At 40.2% G+C, this 18,478-nt stretch overlaps 3 protein-coding genes and 1 long non-coding RNA gene across 8 annotated transcripts in view; 3 read left to right on the top strand and 1 right to left on the bottom strand.

The window, feature by feature from the left end:
* Window positions 1-18,478, top strand: part of LOC309714249 — a 239,549-nt gene that overhangs the window by 143,865 nt on the left and 77,206 nt on the right. The window lies entirely within an intron of this gene.
* Window positions 1,067-3,133, top strand: cmbl (carboxymethylenebutenolidase homolog (Pseudomonas)). Of its 2 annotated transcripts, none has more exons than XM_082546543.1 (6): window positions 1,067-1,190; window positions 1,481-1,695; window positions 1,822-1,929; window positions 2,032-2,174; window positions 2,254-2,345; window positions 2,466-3,133. In XM_082546543.1, the coding sequence occupies exons 2-6, from the start codon at window positions 1,481-1,483 to the stop codon at window positions 2,643-2,645; spliced, it is 738 nt and encodes a 245-aa protein (XP_082402669.1). In that variant the 5' UTR covers window positions 1,067-1,190; the 3' UTR covers window positions 2,646-3,133. The 2 variants fall into 2 exon arrangements, with proteins under 2 accessions (XP_082402669.1, XP_082402670.1); XM_082546544.1 differs by having other exon boundaries at window positions 1,069-1,190; window positions 1,478-1,695.
* cct5 (chaperonin containing TCP1, subunit 5 (epsilon)) lies at window positions 3,209-7,198 on the bottom strand. The gene is made up of 11 exons (XM_082546529.1): window positions 6,965-7,198; window positions 6,519-6,579; window positions 6,163-6,327; window positions 5,762-5,960; window positions 5,105-5,297; window positions 4,796-4,945; window positions 4,545-4,664; window positions 4,199-4,384; window positions 3,966-4,103; window positions 3,683-3,863; window positions 3,209-3,521 (listed from the first exon to the last, which is right to left on the bottom strand). Exons 1-11 carry the CDS (start codon window positions 7,067-7,069, stop codon window positions 3,394-3,396), a joined length of 1,626 nt encoding a protein of 541 aa, XP_082402655.1. The 5' UTR covers window positions 7,070-7,198; the 3' UTR covers window positions 3,209-3,393.
* mtrr (5-methyltetrahydrofolate-homocysteine methyltransferase reductase) overlaps window positions 7,416-18,478 on the top strand; it is a 30,153-nt gene continuing 19,090 nt past the window's right edge. For 2 of the 3 annotated variants that reach the window (XM_082546509.1, XM_082546508.1), the window contains exons 1-10: window positions 7,518-7,907; window positions 8,483-8,627; window positions 9,057-9,210; window positions 9,383-9,500; window positions 9,623-10,127; window positions 10,217-10,330; window positions 10,437-10,593; window positions 10,686-10,774; window positions 13,074-13,254; window positions 17,850-17,892. In XM_082546509.1, the coding sequence (XP_082402635.1) occupies window positions 7,825-7,907; window positions 8,483-8,627; window positions 9,057-9,210; window positions 9,383-9,500; window positions 9,623-10,127; window positions 10,217-10,330; window positions 10,437-10,593; window positions 10,686-10,774; window positions 13,074-13,254; window positions 17,850-17,892 (1,589 nt within the window). In that variant the 5' untranslated portion in view covers window positions 7,518-7,824. The other variant, XM_082546510.1, reaches the window with a different exon arrangement.

Genomic DNA, 18,478 nt, shown 5'->3' with positions numbered 1-18,478 from the left:
ATTTCGCTCTCTTTATATGTTTCTGTACTTATAAACCAATATTCTGTATTAGAAAAGTACACGTATCAAATAAAGAGCAAGAATAACAATAACAAAATTAAAATGTGAAGTCTCGACACCAGTCCAATGAGCCACTACAGCAATACGCGCTCTGCCACGCACCGGCGCCGTGGCTTAGTTGGTTAAAGCGCCTGTCTAGTAAACAGGAGATCCTGGGTTCGAATCCCAGCGGTGCCTTTTTGCAAAGCGTCGTCAATTTAATTTGACTTCTTGGTCCACTTTAATCTTAAACGGCCGAACTACTACACGTTTAATCTTATTAACATAAGATAAAGATCAATATGTCTATGTTTTTCAATGTGATGAGCACATCCTGCTGCTAAAAATAATGAAATGAAAGAAATTTTCCAGAATTAATAAATAAATCTGTAAAAATACAGACGTTAGAGTAGATCATTAACTCATATTACAAAAGTGAACATTTTCATCATTTTACATCAAAAAAATTCATTCGTTCATTAATTTTTGTGTTAATGTGGGTCTCTTGTTAAAAAACAACAACAACAAAACCCCAAACAAAAAAACAAGGAAAAAAGTCCCAAATCTATGCAAAACCAGCCCGATTGGAGTCGTTTCCGGGGTTATTCTGGGCTCATGTTTCTATCCTATGCCATTCTATGCTATTCTTATGTTTGACACTCCCTGCATACATACGTTATCAATTAATAACACTAAACAACAAAACCCTATCCCATATAAGCAAGCCAGAGATAGGAAAGAAAAAATATCAGTCAGCATGACTTGCAGTTACAGACACACATACTATGAAAACAATACCAGGTTTGTCCTCAGATAGTCACTTCTCACCTGTTTAAAGATTAAATACAGTTTAAATTCAACTGATTTCATTCAAAAATAGGACGCGTACAGTTTGCAGCATAAAAATATTCCCTGTAACCATGCATGAAAGAAAGAAAGAAAGAAAGAAAGAAAGAAAGAAAGAAAGAAAGAAAGAAAGAAAGAAAGAAAGGATGGAGAAAGTCATAAAAGTGTTATCACTTTAATTTTGAAAGTGGGAGTGGAAAGGAATTTCAACTTTGTCCAACTGCTAGCTCTCTCCCCTCTTTATAAGCAGATCAAGATTTTGACTTTCAGCCAGGCAGCTACGCAGAAACTCGCAAACCAGCAAGGTATGTTTCTCACGTCGTCTTTGCAAACGGATTTTTCTGTCCAGTGTTGGATTTCATTAGTTTACATGGAAAAAATATAGAAGGGGTGGAATCGTTTAACTGAAAAGAGTTGTGCAGCAAAGCATGTCGAAGTATTTTGCTTTGTCATGCTTTGTTGCGCAAATGTCACAAGTGAGTCCAGGTGTGCACACGGGACATTATTCTTTTTTTTAATTTTAATACATCCCAGTTTTGCTGTCTCCTTTTTTTACCAATACTTTCTGTGCTTCTGTTTTCATCTCTGCCAGCAGATGGCAAACGAAGCCAAGCCGTGTCCCTGCGATATTGGTGATCGCATGGAGTATGGAGCGCTCGGCCAGGAGGTCCAGATGGAGCACTTTAAAGCTTATGTAGTAAAACCATCCACTGCATCCGACAAGGCTATTGTTGTCATTCAAGACATATTCGGTTGGCAGCTTCCCAACACCAGATACATGGCTGACATGCTTGCTGCTAATGGATACATGTGCGTTTATGTGACTGACTCATTGATAGACTGGATTGAGATTCCTGAGGCGAATGTAGGATTTCTAGAATCAGTGGTTTTGTGAGATTTTGATTCCTCCTTTTTCTGTTGTTTTATTGTGAGCAGAGCCATTTGTCCAGACTTCTTTGTTGGAAAGGAACCTTGGAGTCCAACAAAAGACTGGTCCAACTTTCAAGAGTGGCTTCAGGACAAGAAGCCGACAGCTATTAACAAGTAAACAAACGCGTGAACTACGTAATGCAGCAGCTACTCATAGCTTTGATAGCTTTCTGACCTTGTGTGATAGCGCACACTCATTGAACTTTTCCTTCTCAGAGAGGTGGATGCAGTGCTGAAGTTCCTGAAGAATCAATGCGGAGCCAAACATATCGGAGTAGTAGGCTTTTGCTGGGGAGGGGTTGCCACACATTACCTGGCCTTACTGTATCCAGAGATTAAAGCTGGAGTGTCTGTTTATGGTATGCCATTGTTACAGCAGAACACGAGGCATGGCATACGGAAAATGTTTTTGTTATGGTTTTATGTGATCCTGTGCAGGAATAGTTAGAGAGAGAGAGGACAGGTATGAGCTGAAGAGTCCAACACTGTTCGTCTTTGCAGAGAATGACAGCGTTATCCCTTTGGACCAGGTTAGTGTGAGTTGTGGACCGATTAGTTTTAGCAGCAACTTTTGTATGCAGACAATGTTAACTTAAAAATCTCAGAATTTCTGCCATGACATGTGCGCTGACATCATTTTTGCCCATCAGGTGAGTGCTCTTGAAGCCAACTTGAAGGAGAAATGCAAAGTGGACTACCAGGTGAAGATATTTCCTGGTCAGACTCACGGATTTGTCCACCGCAAGCGAGAGGACATCAACCCCGCTGACAAACCCTACATCCAGGAGGCCAGAAAAGACCTGCTCAACTGGCTCAACACGTACATGTAAATATGAATGCCAGGAAACACCTTAAAACTCTGCTTTATATAATCATATCCACAATAATTAATCAGAACATTATAAGACGATCTGTAAGAGGTGCTCGTAATGAGTCTTTCTGTTGGTTTTGTCTGAATATTGATGCCTGTGTCTTATGGAAGCTTGTATCAGCAACTGTTTTTTGCCATCCGTAAATCAAAATTTCAGGTTATTGTATATCTGACTGCAAATTTGGTTTGAAACTTACTAACTCCATATTGACAATAAAGACCTTCAAAGGTATTAACTAAAAATTTTGATATATTGAACCAAAATTTTGACTTATATAGGCAAAAAGCCCCCCTCCCCCAAGCCATAGCAGAAAAAAGCTTCCATGTTATCTTAGGGGTTTAGGAAATTATGATATTATTGTTAGTGAAATAAGAATTTATATCAAAACTATATGTATACTGTTTTGTTAATCTCAGATCATAAACAATAAATATGAACTATTTCAAGAGTGCATGGATTCATTACATAATTATATCTTCTTGAATAAAAAAATAAAGAAAGAACTTGAAAGCAAAAGTGTGGAAATTTCAACAGACCAACATTTTAATGGTGACTCTGGTACTACAACAGCTTGAACATGTTGTATCCAACTATAAATAGCGATTCGTGGTGCAGCTTGGACACGATGCTCGGGGAAGTGCTGAAAACCTCTAGAACGGCATTTGTTTAAGAGGGCGCCCGAGCCTTTCTCGTGTTCAGGAGGGCTTCAGTCCTCGGTCTCCCCGGGGCTTCGGATGTCGTCTATCTTCAGGATCATCTTGACTACCTGAGTAGCGAGCAGGATCTGCTGCTTCTTGCCAATCAGGGTCTCGATCACATGCTGTTGCTTCATGTCTACAGGGGGAAAGAAGGGAGGGAAAAAAAAAAGAATTCAATAAATCATTGTGCTTTAACATTGCAGTGCTGTCATCTCCAAAGGTGGTAATCCAGACTGAAGCCATGTTTAGTTCAGTATCTACTGCAGTGTATTATGTGCAGAGCAGGTGGTTGCTTACCATTGGTGTTTTTGTGTAAACAGTCAATGCCCAGGAATGGGTTGTTCTCTCTGACTTGTTTGGCTCTGACCTCTGTCATGGTCTGGATGGGGTTCAGCCCGCTGTTCTCAGCCAGGGCCATTGGGATTACCTCTAAAGCATCAGCAAAAGCCCTCATGGCATACTGTTCCAATGACGGGCACTGAAAAGGAAATTGACAGATGTCAATGAGAGTCGAGCAGGAACACAATCATGTTTATCGTAAATGCTAAGGTCAGAAAGTCTCTGATGCAATTTCTCTTACTTTGTCTGCAGCCTGGTTGACAGCTAGGGCACATGCGATCTCTGAAGCACCACCTCCGTACACGACTCTGTTGTCCTTGACCAAATTGCGGATTACGCACAGAGCATCATGGAGAGCACGCTTAGCCTCCTCGATGATCTATCAAGAAAGATGACACTTAATCAAAACTGGAATAATAATTGGAAAAAAACAAAACAAAAAACATGTAATTATGAATTTGCTTTTGGGCTCACCATCTTGTTGCCTCCACGGATGAAAATGGTCACAGCTCTGGTGTTTTTGCACTCCATGATAACCAACATGTGATCCTTGGTAGTGCCGAAGGAGATCTCCTTCACCAAACCAGCTGTGCCGAGCTTCTCCGGTGTCAGCTCACAGAACCTCGGGACAATGCGGCCTCCTGTAGCTATTGCTATCAACTGCAGACAAACAATTGATATCGACACTTCAACATAAACTCCACTTTATATTTTGTACTTGATGTAACATATGGCAAAAAGTTGCAAATACCTGACTGATCAAAGTGACAAAGGACAAAAAAAGTGTTTGATTAAAGAGTAATTTTGCATCTCGTCTTACCTCAATCTCAGGCCCTCCAACCCAACGCACAGCAGGCAGGTCATTTTGCAGCAGAAGATGGTTGGCTTCATCATCAAAGCCCCACTGGCAGATGGCCAAGTTAGCCCCATTACTTTTGACCTAAAATAAACGTGTCCATAAGCATGTGTGCCGATATGTGTATACTTATTTGCGGCTGCGATTTCTATGTTAATCAGTCAATAAATGAAATGGTTAAACATCAGTTGTTAACAGACTCTGAGGGTACCAACCTGTTGGATCATCTCCTCAAATTTCTCTTTTTCATATTTCTGGAGAGCTTTGTAGTCTTCCACAGAAGTCACATCCAGCTTATGCTTGGTCTTGGGCTTAGGAGGCTCAAACGGGCAGGTAAGAATGGCAATTTTAACATCTTTCAGAACCTGTGAAATAACAAAGGACAAGCTGTTAATCAAATTTTACAGATGGAGGTCAGAACAGAAACATTTATTTTGCCCCAGAAACTTTCAACTGATTTGATTCTTTTTGATCAAACACCAGACAGCCAATGACATCGTGTTACAAATTCCCATCGATCATACCTTGGGCATCTGGGGGTGGCTGAACTCTTTGTCGACTATGACTCCCTTGATGAGCTGTGTGTCCTCCAGCTTTCCTCCGACCTTGCCTTCCATCTTGATGAGCTCGAAGTCGACATCCTTCCTCTCCATATCAGCCACAGTGAGGATGGCATTCACTGCAATCTCTGCCATCTGTCTGTGGCACCGGTTGATGCTGAAAGACAAACAGAACTTTAGACAAAGCGTGGTAACAATGCTATTGCAAAATCACTGAAAAAAGGTTTTGCATTTGTTGCATGATGATAAGTCTGTGTCAGTTCTGACAGAAACACAAGTGCAGGTTCATTTAAAATGAACAAAAATATTTCTGCATCCATGCTGGAAGAACTTTAGAGATTTTGTTAAACAAAATGTATTGAAACATCTTTTCCCTTCCTTAACTCAAAAACAGAATAATAATCAGGAAATTTCTCTACTGACAGTTGTTATTATCTGCTCTATGACAATGTAGAAAAAGACGTGCCAGCTAGGTCAAAAGAGCATTTGGAAATGTAGACAAGCAGAGGAAACTAGTCCAAAAATAATTACTGTTAATTGTATTACTTATAACATAATAGTAAAAATAACACTAATAAACAAAAAGAAATAACCCAACAATATTTTGTATGGGGGACTTACACTTTGGATCCCAGTGTTGTCATGGCTGTTTGAACGAGAGGTTCTGTATTGTTGGGATCGTAGGGGAAGGTTTCAGCAATTTTGTCCAACTGCTCGGTGGCGATACGTGCGGCCTGGTCGTAACCGTCAGAGATCCTGATGGGATGGATTCCACGGTCCAGCAGCTGCTCAGCCTGTTCCAGCAGAGCTCCGGCCAGAACTGAGGGCAACAGAGAAGATGCAAATGCAAAAGCTAATTAATCTACAACCATAGTTTAGATAAAAGTTCCCTCATACGATGGAACAGTCTATATTGAGAGCATCAGAACTTCTCCCAAGTAGTCCCAAGTCTGTATTTCTTTTTTTATTTAAAAAAAAACAAAAAAAACAAAAAAAAACATCCTCATCTTCCTTTTCCATACCTACAACTCCAGTGGTTCCATCACCAATCTCATCATCTTGGGACTTTGACAGCTCCACCATAAGCTTGGCAATCTGGTGGTCCACATCCATCATGCTGAGAATGGTGGCGCCATCGTTGGTGACAGTTACCTCTCCATCTCTGTCAACCATCATTTTATCAAGACCTGCATGGAAAAAGTAAAAAGAAAAAAAAAGGCACAGGAGAAATAAGTGTTAAAAATCGGTATTCTAACGGCCAACTCTAATTCACGAAAAGCAATAATGACATATAGTTTCAAACACAAATGCTTCACTTTCAAAATAACAAACCGTTTGGACAGTTTGGTATGACAACACTACACTGGTTCAGACTTACCATTTGGTCCCAAAGACGTTTTAAGCGTTGACGCGACTGCCTTGGCTGCCATAATATGAGACTGCAAAATAGAAACATTTCCGAGTCATGCACACGTTTTTATTTTATTCCAAAGATAGGTATAACTTCCCTTTGCCTGAAAACCCCCAAACCTAAAATTCTGTGCATCACCGATGAGAGAAGTGGGCACAGCCCTGTCAGCAGCTCCTACCGGCTAAACGCATTACAGAAAGCACATGGGCCCCACCATTAGCATGACTGGCTAGTTATTTGGCTAATGCTATAGAGATGCTCTTGCACAAACAACTTAAGATTACATGATGAACCTGTGCTTAGTAATCGCAATCCACCTGTCATACGAGATCTGTGTACCCAACTCATTAAATTAACTGTAAAACAGCAGCTTTCTAACGAAAAGCTGTGTAGCGCTTGCTAGCCCATTGTACCTTCAATGCGTCAATTCCCGTTAACCGTGTCTTCTTATCCTGGTCTTTAATGATGATAAAAGGCCTTCCATACTCATCGAAAGCCAGTGTCCCCAAAGTGGACATGTTGACGGAGAGATTGGGTCACGTATTAAGTATATAAAGAATGAAATAATGAGTTTTAATAATAGAAATCTGGAGTGTGACTAAGCTGTGAGCCGCACGGGTCCGCCGGCGACTTCTGGAAGGCTCCGCGGGCGGAGAGGGCGGAACCAAGTACTGCTCAGTGTATCCTATAACATAGTTGTAATCTCTTTCTTTATAAGATAGCATTAAGAAATTTAAAAAGTTTATACATATTCTAAAAAAAAAATTATCGCCTCATCGCACTTAGAATATTGTAAGAATTAAAGTAAAAAGACACTTTTTTACAATATGGTTTCGCCCGATCTCGTTCAATCTCAGTCTGTGACCTGGTCTCGCGTGAATTGCAGTGACAATATTATAAAATTCCATGGGAAGGGCAGGACATATTACTGTATGATTTTCACCGCACTTTTGTAAAGGTAAACACCCACAGAGAACTGAATACACTAGATATATCTGATTTTAATTCCATATAAGCATATTTCACAAAGATTCGTGTTTTAAAGACGGGACTTATACTTTGACAACGTGACCTAAATGCGATGTGTCAGAATTAAGTTGTTAGCTGTCGCCTCTAACTAACTTTTAGCGAAACTTGTAACTTTGCTATCAATGTAAACCCGCTGCTTTTCACGGAAATGCATGAAACGTATGAAACAGCACGCTAATACCCACGTGCACTATTATGGTAACTTCTCTAAACGTCAAGAAATGACGTAACGTCCGGTTACTTGATGGTGGTGTCCAGGGCTGCGAAAGCTACGAAGGTTGTTCTGTGGCAGTCTGTCTGTCACCTGTCAAATGTTCACGGATGTTGGTAAGCCAAAACACCTGTAAAGACTACCTGTTTTTCTTTCCTTACCTTTAGAAAAAATAAAATATTACGGTCACTGTCATGTCCACTAAGTCCATCTATGTGTTGATGTATCTTTGAAATTACTGTATGCGCCTCTGTATGTTTACCACAGATTACAAGCACAAATGTTTGTGATCAGAACTACATTAATACGCTAGATATGCAGTTAGAGCCGGTCTACAAACACTTCCTTTGATTTCCTTTGTACGCTGTGGTAACATAGGTAAGCATAGGTAGCAAATCGACTTCTTAGTACTAGGTATGAGTAATGATATATTTGCATCTGTTGCTTGATCTTTGTTTTACATAATTTTGGCATCATGCTTGCGCTGACAACCCTTCACACCCGAGTGGACATAGCAAGTTTGTAAACATAAAAATGAATCAGCATTAGCCTCCTGGTTGTGTGCACTAAGTCCTTGCTGAGACACACGATCAGAGCAGCCATGGTCTACTGTGAAAATTGTTAATTATAAAATGTCATGTAGTTATAAACACACTGCACAAATGACCTCGTTTCTGTATGGATTTTCTAGCATGCCCTGTGAAGTGAAGCCTCGGTTTGTGGTCCTGTATGGGTCTCAGAAGGGCCAAGCCCAGTCCATAGCAGAAGGGATAGCCGAGGAGGCGGAGGAGCACGGGCTGGTTGCTGATCTCAGTTGCTTGAATGAGAACGAGAAGGTACATTCTAGTTTTCATTTATGTAGCGATCTTAGTCGTGTGTTGTGATGTACTTTTCCCAAATAATGAAGATATTGTCCCTTTCTTCTTTGCTTTATTAGCATCTGTATAAAGGGAATTTTTACCATAAAGGCACCAGTTTGGGAATGGTAGAAAAAGATTAACACATGAAGGCTCTAACACCATAAAAGCATAAATATCAACAACAATTAACAACATAAATATGTCAATAAAACAAATACAATCACTTTAGGTGAAGTACATATCTGTATAAAGTAAAATATTTACCAAGTCGCCCTCAGTTCAGCGATAGTTTAAAAAAGTTTAATATAAGAAAAATGATACCAAACAACACATCAACAACATTTTAATAAATATGATGCTGACTGATGGTTGTGTTTCTCTCGTCATTCACATAACTGGTTCCAGTACAATTTGGAGAAGGAGAGTGCCCCAGTGGTCTTTGTTGTTTCTACTACTGGAGATGGGGAACCGCCGGATAATGCCTTAAAATTTGTAAAGCGCATCAAGAGGAAGACCCTCTCCACTGACCACTATAAGCACCTTTCTTATGCACTTTTAGGTAAATTCTTTTATAAGGGTCTGTGGTAGCGCTCCTTGTAGCTCATCTGTCCGTATGGGAGTTTAATTTGAAAAACATGTTTGTCTATATCATCACGATGCAGAGCATTGCGCTGTTTACTTTCTGAACAGTTGCTGGAGAGTCTCAATCTGTTTCCCTCTGTCTGCTCCAGCTTTAGGAGACACAAATTATGCAAATTTCTGCAACTGTGGCAAGACCATTGAGCGCCGTCTACAAGAACTCGGAGCCAAGCAATTCTATGCTACGGGTTATGCAGATGATGGTATAGGGTAAGTTTTGCAGAGAAAGAAAATGTAAACATCCATCTTTAAGAGCACATGCAGACACATTAAACCCATATTTGTTTTCTTTTGTTTATGCTGCTGTCATTTGTGAACTTTGTTCTCTCTAGGCTGGAGTTGGTTGTGGATCCCTGGCTTGGGGGACTGTGGAAAGCTATCAAAGAATCCTTATCAAAAATGGCTTCTGTTGGGACAGCTCACTTGAAAGAGAGCCCAGAGGATTCAACCAAAGAAACTCCAGATTCATCAGTTCCAGATGTCCAACTGAACCTCTTAAGCATCGCTGACCAGCAGAACTGCGAGTCAGTCAGAGCATCTGTACCCGCGGACTCCAAATTTGCATCTGTTGCTTCATCTTCAGTTTCTGCCGCTTCTGATCTCAAGCCAGCTTCTCCTGCGGGGAGCCCTGGGTTGGCATCCCAGTCTGGTGACGCTGCCAGTGTTTCCACATCAGCATCAAAAACACACACAGAGGAAACTGGAGTTCCCCACGTTGCACTGGCACATTCACTGTCATGCTCCATGCCACCCCTGTCTGAGTCCTCGCTCAATGTTCCTGCTCTGCCTCCTACCTATCTAGATGTTTCTCTTCAGGAGGTGGACACTATGGAAGAGGTGATGGATGTTCTTGCTGCTAGAACTTGGATTTAGCCCATGTTTCCTCCTTCACTGGCCACTAATTTTTTATTTATATATATTTTTAGATTGTGGGGCCATTAAACAAAGAGGCTCTTCATCAGGTGCCTATATCCAAGGCAGTTCAACTGACCAGTGGAGATGCAGTCAAGACAGCACTTCTCCTGGAACTGGAGATCTCTGTAAGCATGAGAAAAGATGCTCATTTAAATGAAGCTTTAATTAATCCCCAGTAAAGATTTAGATTGCAAGTTCAGTGTTGTAAGTTTCTTTTTTCCCCATTCTCAGGCTTACCCAGTGTTGGCTTATCAACCAGGGGATTCCTTTGATGTGTTCTGCCCAAACAGGGCCGCAGACGTGGACCACATGCTCCACAGGCTGGGCCTTCACAGCCAAAGGAACCACCATGTCAATATTTCTCTGCAAAAAGACACTAAGAAAAAAGGTAATACTACAACTGGTACATTCTTGAAAATAACACACAATATGGACCCCATTAAGCTCATCCTTTTAATTTTCCTTCTTCCCCTCTTAAAGGTGCCCAGGTGCCACCTTACATCCCACAGACTGTTTCTCTCCTGTTTTTGCTCACATGGTGTCTGGAGATCAGAAGTGTTCCTAAGAAGGTACCATTTTCCCTATATTGCTTTGCAGCTACTTGCTGCATAAACAAAGTCACTTTTTCATGTGACAATCTGCTTGTTATTTTACTGTCTTAGCATAATAAAGGGAATGTGTCTTTCTGACACCGCTACCTGCACGTTGTTTTTATTTGTTGTGTCAAAGCTGGGAGAAAAATGTGTCGAGTAGTGTGAGTCAGCAGCGGGTCTGGACCCAGAAGATTTGCAGGTGTTTGTATAGTTTGGTTTAATACGCTCAGGCAAGGCTGGATTTACTAAGTCCTGGTCCAAAGCTGAAATAATCATTTAACCTCCGTGATCCCTCTGTTGAAACGTTAAAATTAAGTTCACATTTGGTGCGTGAAAATGTCAAATTGCCCAAGTGTTGAGCTTTCGTCAGTTTGTGAGCTTTGGCTGGCGATGTGGCCTGCGGTAGTTTCCTCTGATTCCTTAGATGTGATTCATTAGAAACTGTTAATGGTGAAGTTATTATTTTCACATCATCTTGTTATTTTGATTGTTTTTTGTTTTTTTTTTTAATTAGAGAGCTTAAGTGATTATTTAATGAAAAACAAAGAGAAAAAGTGAAAAGAAAATTCCATCTGGCATGAGCTGTATCAGTTATTTACTCTTCACTACACACTTGCAGAAAACATGACAGTATATGGTAATAACCCTAAAGCTCTGATAAGCAGGTCATTGTAAATACTGGTCTGAATCCAGTGCTCGATTCCCTTTGAAACCCTTAAATCGCACAACATTTAAAACACAATTTATATTTAATGATACACGCACACTACAGGTTTGCATTTATTTAAAAAGGTTACATTTTCTGGGAGTAGCAGTGGTTGGTATTGTCACCTCACAGCAAGAAGGTCTTGGGTCTGAGTTTGCATGCTCGCTCTCCAGGTACTCCAGCTTCCTCCCACAGTCTAAAGGCATCTAAAGAGATTTTAGGTTATCTGATGATTCTAAACTGACTGTAGGTGTTATGTGTTAGCCCTGCAACAGACTGGCAACTAGCAGCCCCGCCTCTTCCTTTTGATATCTGGCATAGGCTCCACTGCTCCATCTTGCAACCCAGAATAGGATAAGTGGAAGAAAAAAGACGGATGGGTTCCTTTTTCTCGTTAAGCATTTCAAAATATCTGACACGCTTATAAAACCCTGTGCAATAAAAAGTTGCTTTGTCATAATCATGAATTAAGTTAGCGAGCCATTATATATTGAATTCTGCTTGGATTTTATTTAAAGACTCTTTTTGAACTGCACCCAAAAAATTGATAAAGTGTCAGAAAGATGTAGAACATTTAAACGTTAACGGCTTCACTCAGTTCAGTTCCCTCAGAAGTCTTTATAGACGTTTTGTTCACAGCTTCCTCTATTAAATTCCTGCACATAAATAGATTTTTTTTCCCTGCCACTGTGTTGTTTAAAGACTTACAAGACAGTAAATGTTTTATTTTACAACACCTGCCTGTGTAATGTACTTCAGCTGTTTCACTAAAGCCAGCAATTTTTAAGCTTCACTTTTTTTTTTAGGATCGGGAAAGATAATAACCTCTGGTTCTTTGGCAATGAGACTTCCCAGTCTTATGTGTAGCAGCATCAAACACAGGGAGATATAGCTGTACATCCCGATTCTCCAATTCTGCTGAGAAAAATGTTACACTCGATCCAGTGCAGTGAAGAACGTGCCACAAATCTTTGCATACATGCAGTCAAAGCTGTAATGAATCACTGAGATTATACAGAGCACTTCTTGACAAATACTTAAAGTTCAGATTACAGCATCTGATTGATTCATGGTTGCAGACTAAATTTTAAGCAGAAGCGTTTTAATGTTTCTTTGTGATCCCTTTAATCTTTTTATTTTAATTGCTGCCTACAATAAAAATAACAAGCAGTTGCTAATGAAACGAATGAAATGCCGATTAAACCGCAGCATGTCCTCTGCAAATGTAACTGGGTAATTGATTGCATTAATCGATTTTTAGGACTTTGTTTGAGAATTAAAAGATTGCTTCTTCGCCTCTGCTAGTTTCTCAGTCGTCTTAAAGGCCTTTTTTTCTCTTTTTTATATAAAAAAGAAAATTATAATTTTGTAGTGGAAGAAATGGCTTTGTGCATATTAAAATAGCTGTACTACATAATGGGGTTGGAGTCAGGGTCTACCTGTTTAGATTTCAGACTTTGTGTACAGTGTGGCTGGCTCTCCTTTTTGTAAAAGTCACGACAATTGTGGCTGACGGAGGTGCAGAACAGCTTCGGGTGACAGCGCATCTGATTTCTGTGTCTCTGTCAGGCGTTTCTGCGAGCTCTGGTGGAGCATACAGGGGACAGCGTGCAGAGGAGGAGACTGCAGGAGCTCTGCAGTAAACAAGGTGCTGCAGACTACAACCTGTATGTGAGAGACCCGAGCCTCAGCGTTTTGGAGCTTCTTACAGCCTTCCCATCCTGCTCACCTCCTCTCAGCCTCCTTATAGGTCAGACTCCCACCTCTTAGCTCATTCAGACAGAAAATTTCTGTTTTTTTCCACCGACTAACAGAGCGTATAATCATCATTGATAAAGTGATCTTTTCCAGGTTTTAATGGGGATTCTGAAAGTCTCTCTAAAATACACAGTGTGATAAAAATCAGTTTTAGTCATAATTTTGACCTATTATCATAGATAAGTGTATTTTATGTTTTGGATTTTTCCAGTGTCTTCAAAAAAATCATTGCATTTTTTTTCAAACTTGCATGTTTAATTAAAACAAGTTTTCAATTTGCTTTAAAGAGAAGGAGAATTACAGTGATTGACGTGAGAGTGGGATTTTGACTGCACCCGCACTAAGTGTCAGTGGAATTATTTGTTTGAGAACTATTTATTTCACTTTTAATAACACCTCGTGTTATTGTCGCGCCTGCCTTCTGTCTTTTGTGATTCAGTTTGTCTGACTGGATCATTTTCATCCAGTAGGGGTCACTGTAGCCTTAGTAAAGCCCTGTTCTGTGAGCACAGGCTCATGGTTGATTTGGTCAGAGCATTTAATTATACCTAACAGTCAGAGAGAGGGCATCAAGAGGCTCCCCAAAGGGTCAACGCTCACTTCCTCGTCTCATTTTAAAATCTGCAGCTCCAATATTGTTTTGTTTCCAGTTTTTTGTAAATATAACGATATATATCAAGTCAAGATATATATTTTGAAGTTTATCCATGATCTCGCATTGTGCTAATAATATTGATGATTTTTTTTCCCCTGCTGTCTGCCACCTATCGTCTCCTTTTTTTTGACCCTTGGTGTGAACTGTTGGTAAGAAACTAACATTTTCCTTTCAGCTCATTAAGATAGTTGGCTGGTCATTCATTCAGTATAGATCTAATAAGCTTTGACTGAAACTTAGCAGACAGTGAAATTAGTTGGCTACAGCTTCATATACAAGTTGAGCTGTCCTCTAAAACAGCTGTGTCACAGCTCCTGGCCTACCCCAATGTCAGCTATTTTAGGCCTACTTGCCAACCACAGCACCTTTTACTCTGGTGAACTGATGCAGAAATTGGCAACGGGGACAACCGTGCCCTCGTGAAGAATGCGGCGTTGCAGACCCCTCAGGGCAGCAGCTGTTATTTGGTATACTGGTAAACCACTGAGCTTTGCAAGGACACGAATGCACAGGGTCAGTTTGGATCATAGGTTAATGGTAAACTCTGACTCAGGGTGTCGCTGTTAAAGTACACTGCTGTATTTTTGCAGTGTTCTTGGTTCATTACCTCAACTGAAGGGCAGGCATTTGCTGATTAGGGTTTAGGCTGATTTACACTAAGTGTAAATAATGAGGAGAGATGTCTCTGGACCCACATGTCTTTGGCCAAGTGCAGGCTGGTTACAAAAGTAGATGCTGGGTCTAAATTGAGAAAGATGCCCACTTTTCAGAGCCAGATGTCGTGTTGATAGTTCATTGATTCGTACAGAGTGTTAGATAAAAACTTTGGGGTCAAAGCCCCTGGGAACTGAATGCTGTCCATGAGCATCTTTTTCAATTACTTTACAGCAGACCTCAAATGAAATCGTACCAAGGTGCAGTTTTCTTTTCTATTCTTTTACTTTTTTGCTGGACTTAAACTTGCAGAACAAAATAATCCTCACTAAAGTAAAGTAAAGGGAATATGTCTGTATCCCAAGAGGTTATTGGCCCTTCTGTTTTGAGGAAAAGCATTAAATTTAAAATGAAATTTCTTGGCCACAGAGAACTGATTGCTTATCACTTCTATTCCCACTTTATTCACTTAAGTCGCAATAAAAACGCCACAGAAAATGTTTAAATGGTTTCGGAAAACCATGAGCTAGCAGGTCCTTCGTTCAGAAATAACTTGAAATTAGCATTTGCAGGCTATTAAAAGCTGCAAAAACCTTCCTGAGGAGAATTTCACTTAACGCCTTAATGCTAACAACTTCTCTAATTCCATGCACAGCCAAAGAAACTCTCCATAAATCTCGAGAAGTATATACTTTTATGTGCAACCACATTTCTATCTCATTTATTCTACTAAAATGGTACCTCTGCATATAAATTGCAGCACAGAGACTTTTGAGATGAAATAGATTATATTGTTGTGCACTATGATCGATGATACCGCTGAAAACATAGTGGGGATCTTGGGACTGTGCTTTTTTCTTTTTTTCTTTTCTTAAGCCTTTTTTGGATTACATATTTAAAAATGTATCTTCAAGCCACTGACTGCGACAAAAAAGCTTTGCATTCAGAGGGTTTTAAAAGTGATCCATCCTCTGTATCTACCACCAGTATCATTGCAGCGCAGTGATGCGAGATGATGGATTGATTGTCCTCTGATTCAGACATGTGCTGTCACTCTGTGATAGAAAGGCAGCAACTCAAGCTCTGCACAGCTGTGGAGGATAGCGCTAACATACACGATACACCCTCTGATGGAGAGGTGTACACTTGCACTGACTGAAAGGATCCTCAGATATTTTGTATGTGAGGATTTGTCCCATTAAGCAGCAACTCACTGTTGGTTTTTGAGAAACTTTAAAAACAGGAACGATTTATTTATCCATTCTGGTGCAGCGCTACGCTGAATAAATAAATAAATAATTAGAGCTACTCTAATTATCTCTAAAGATTTATTTACAGATGATTCACTGTGGGTTGTACCTCCAGTACATGCACATTGATTACAACTAAACAAGGCCGTCCTGTAATCTTGGCTCACCTTGTGATACGTTAATACATTTTAAGCCTCTAAGTCTGAAACATTTGGACTTCTTTCAGAATATAAGTCCTCTTTGCTCCGGCTAGTTTTAATATTATGAGTCGTGCTGGATATTGGAGGCATCTCAAAGAGAAATACAAGACACTGCTATTTCTCCGACTTCAAATATATAACAAGGAATCTCTTTATTGAGTATATTTATGCAGCTTTTCAAATACTGACATGCAAAACTGCCCTTTCAGTTAAATTTGCATCAAAGAAAAGAATATGTTTTCCCCATAAAATACTCTTTTTAACCTAATCTTCCAGGTTTTCTTTACACATCTGATTTTCTGTGATAGTGGAAATAATTCAATGCTTCACTAAGATGGCAGGTCATGAAACAATTACAATACAGTTGGGCTATAGCGGCAGAAGACCACACTGGCTGCCACTTCTGGGAGCTAAGAACAAGAAACTGAGGGTGCGGTTTTCAGGCACCCCAAAATTGGGCAATGAAAATTGAAAAAACATTGCCTGGTTTGATGAATCTTAATTTCTGCTGCAGCATTCGGATTTAATTTAGTGTAAACGACATGAAAGTATAGATCCATCTTGCCTTTGGGGTGCTGGTTACCCTACTGGAGGTGTTGTAGTGGTGTGGGGGATATTTTCTTGGCACACTTTGGACCCCTAAGCACCAACTGAGCATTGTTTGAACAGCACAGCCTACCTGAGTATTGTTGCTGAACATGTCTGTCCCTTTATGAACACAGTGTACCCATCTTCTTATTGTTGCTCCAGCAGGATAACACAATGTTACAAACTCAAATCATCCCAAACTGGGCTCCCAAACATGACAACGACTTCACTGTACTCACTGTACTTAAAGTGGTTAAAAACCCAATCGCAACCAAGCATTAAATATCTTTATTTTCTTAGGAAATGTATTAAAAAACATGTGCATTGCTTTTATTTAGTTTATTTTATTAGCCGACTGTTCTTTACTGTCTAAAACTGATGTTAGTCCCTGGCCCTGTTTTTATTTTTCAGTTTTGTTGGTCTTTTCAGTGTCTGAGAGTATGTGGATAAATTATTAGTAGCTAACTGCTGTTTCAGCAAAGCCTTTGCGTTTGTTTAAAATATCTCAGCGCAAAGAGATGAAATGGACGTCAAAGTGCGGAGCTGTCTCTCTGAAACCTCTGAGCTGTTTAGATGTCAGAGAACTCCAGAAAGAGAGGAGAGAGCAGATTTAGACCAGCTGTTTGTTTCTCTGGCAATTTAGCAGAAAAATGTGTTATTGTACAGCCTCAGCTGGTACATATGGTGGTGCTTTACTTGTCCGGCTTCATCTATCACCGAGATACAAATAAAATGTAGCGAGTGCACAGCAAGCACGTCGCACAACTCTCAATCTCTCTCTTTGCCAGCGTCTAATCAGTGGTGCTGGGCACTGGATAGAGAATGGCATATCTTGTTGCTGTCAGGTAAAAAAGTTATCTCAAACTCTTAAAAAAAAGTTTTCTCGATGTAACTGACACCTCCTCGCATATACAATGTGTGCGACATATTACCCAAAAGAGGGCACCTTCATGGCTGGCATTGAAATAAGGTCTGCATAAGCAATCTGTTTCCTACTGGCGCCACATCTGGACACTTGGGATTCTATAACCCTGAGTTTGTAATTTCATAAATATAGAAGTGTGTCCTAGAAACAAGACTGTAACCTGGGTGGGGGGTTACTGAGGATAGATTGGTAGGTAGGACGTTTCAATGGACCGAAATGACTTTCACATAATTCGTCTCCTCTCTGTGGTGATTGACTGCGTAACCAAATCTTAGCAAGACAGCGCGGTGATTGACATTTGTGCTTGCCTTTCAGAGCATTTGCCAAAACTGCAACCCCGGCCTTATTCAGCAGCCAGGTAAGGTGACAGAAAATTACACTGAAGAATACGCTTTGTACTGTAGAGCTGCACAAGTGTGCTTTATCACCCAAGTATGTCTGTTTTATTCTCAGTGGTCTTGGAAGACTAAATCTTTAAACGCTAGCTGGTGTTTTCTTTCTGCACAACAGAACTATCCTGTTTGGTTTGGGGCTGGATTAATGCTGAACAGTTTCGTTGGGGGGTGGGGTGTGTGTGGTGGTGGTGGTGCGTCAAGTAAATATGGTATCGTGATTTCATATACATTTTACATGGCTGTGCATGAATACTGCGTTACACAAGTATAATAGAAATCCATTTGTGTGTGTGTGTTGTTTGGTCTCATAGCTGCCTAACTTTGTTTTGAAAGTCTTGTTGCTGTTTTATTCCTACGCATGCATCATGATATATCACTGAATGCCCAGGTTTGTTTATTAGGCACCGCTGGACAAGAGAGTTTGGGTTTGCATGATAAAATATTGATTTTGCTCTGTTGGCAGCTGGGAAATGCAACAGCATCCACTGGAGATCTGCTATTTTGCCAATCCCTTCACGGGGTGGATTGAGCTTTCAAATTATCAGACAT

Source organism: Aulonocara stuartgranti (assembly GCF_965226115.1).
Source record: "Aulonocara stuartgranti genome assembly, chromosome: 9".
NCBI classification, from domain to species: Eukaryota; Metazoa; Chordata; class Actinopteri; order Cichliformes; family Cichlidae; genus Aulonocara; species Aulonocara stuartgranti.
Note: the sequence above shows the minus strand (reverse complement) of the source record. Positions and strands in the feature narration are given on the sequence as shown.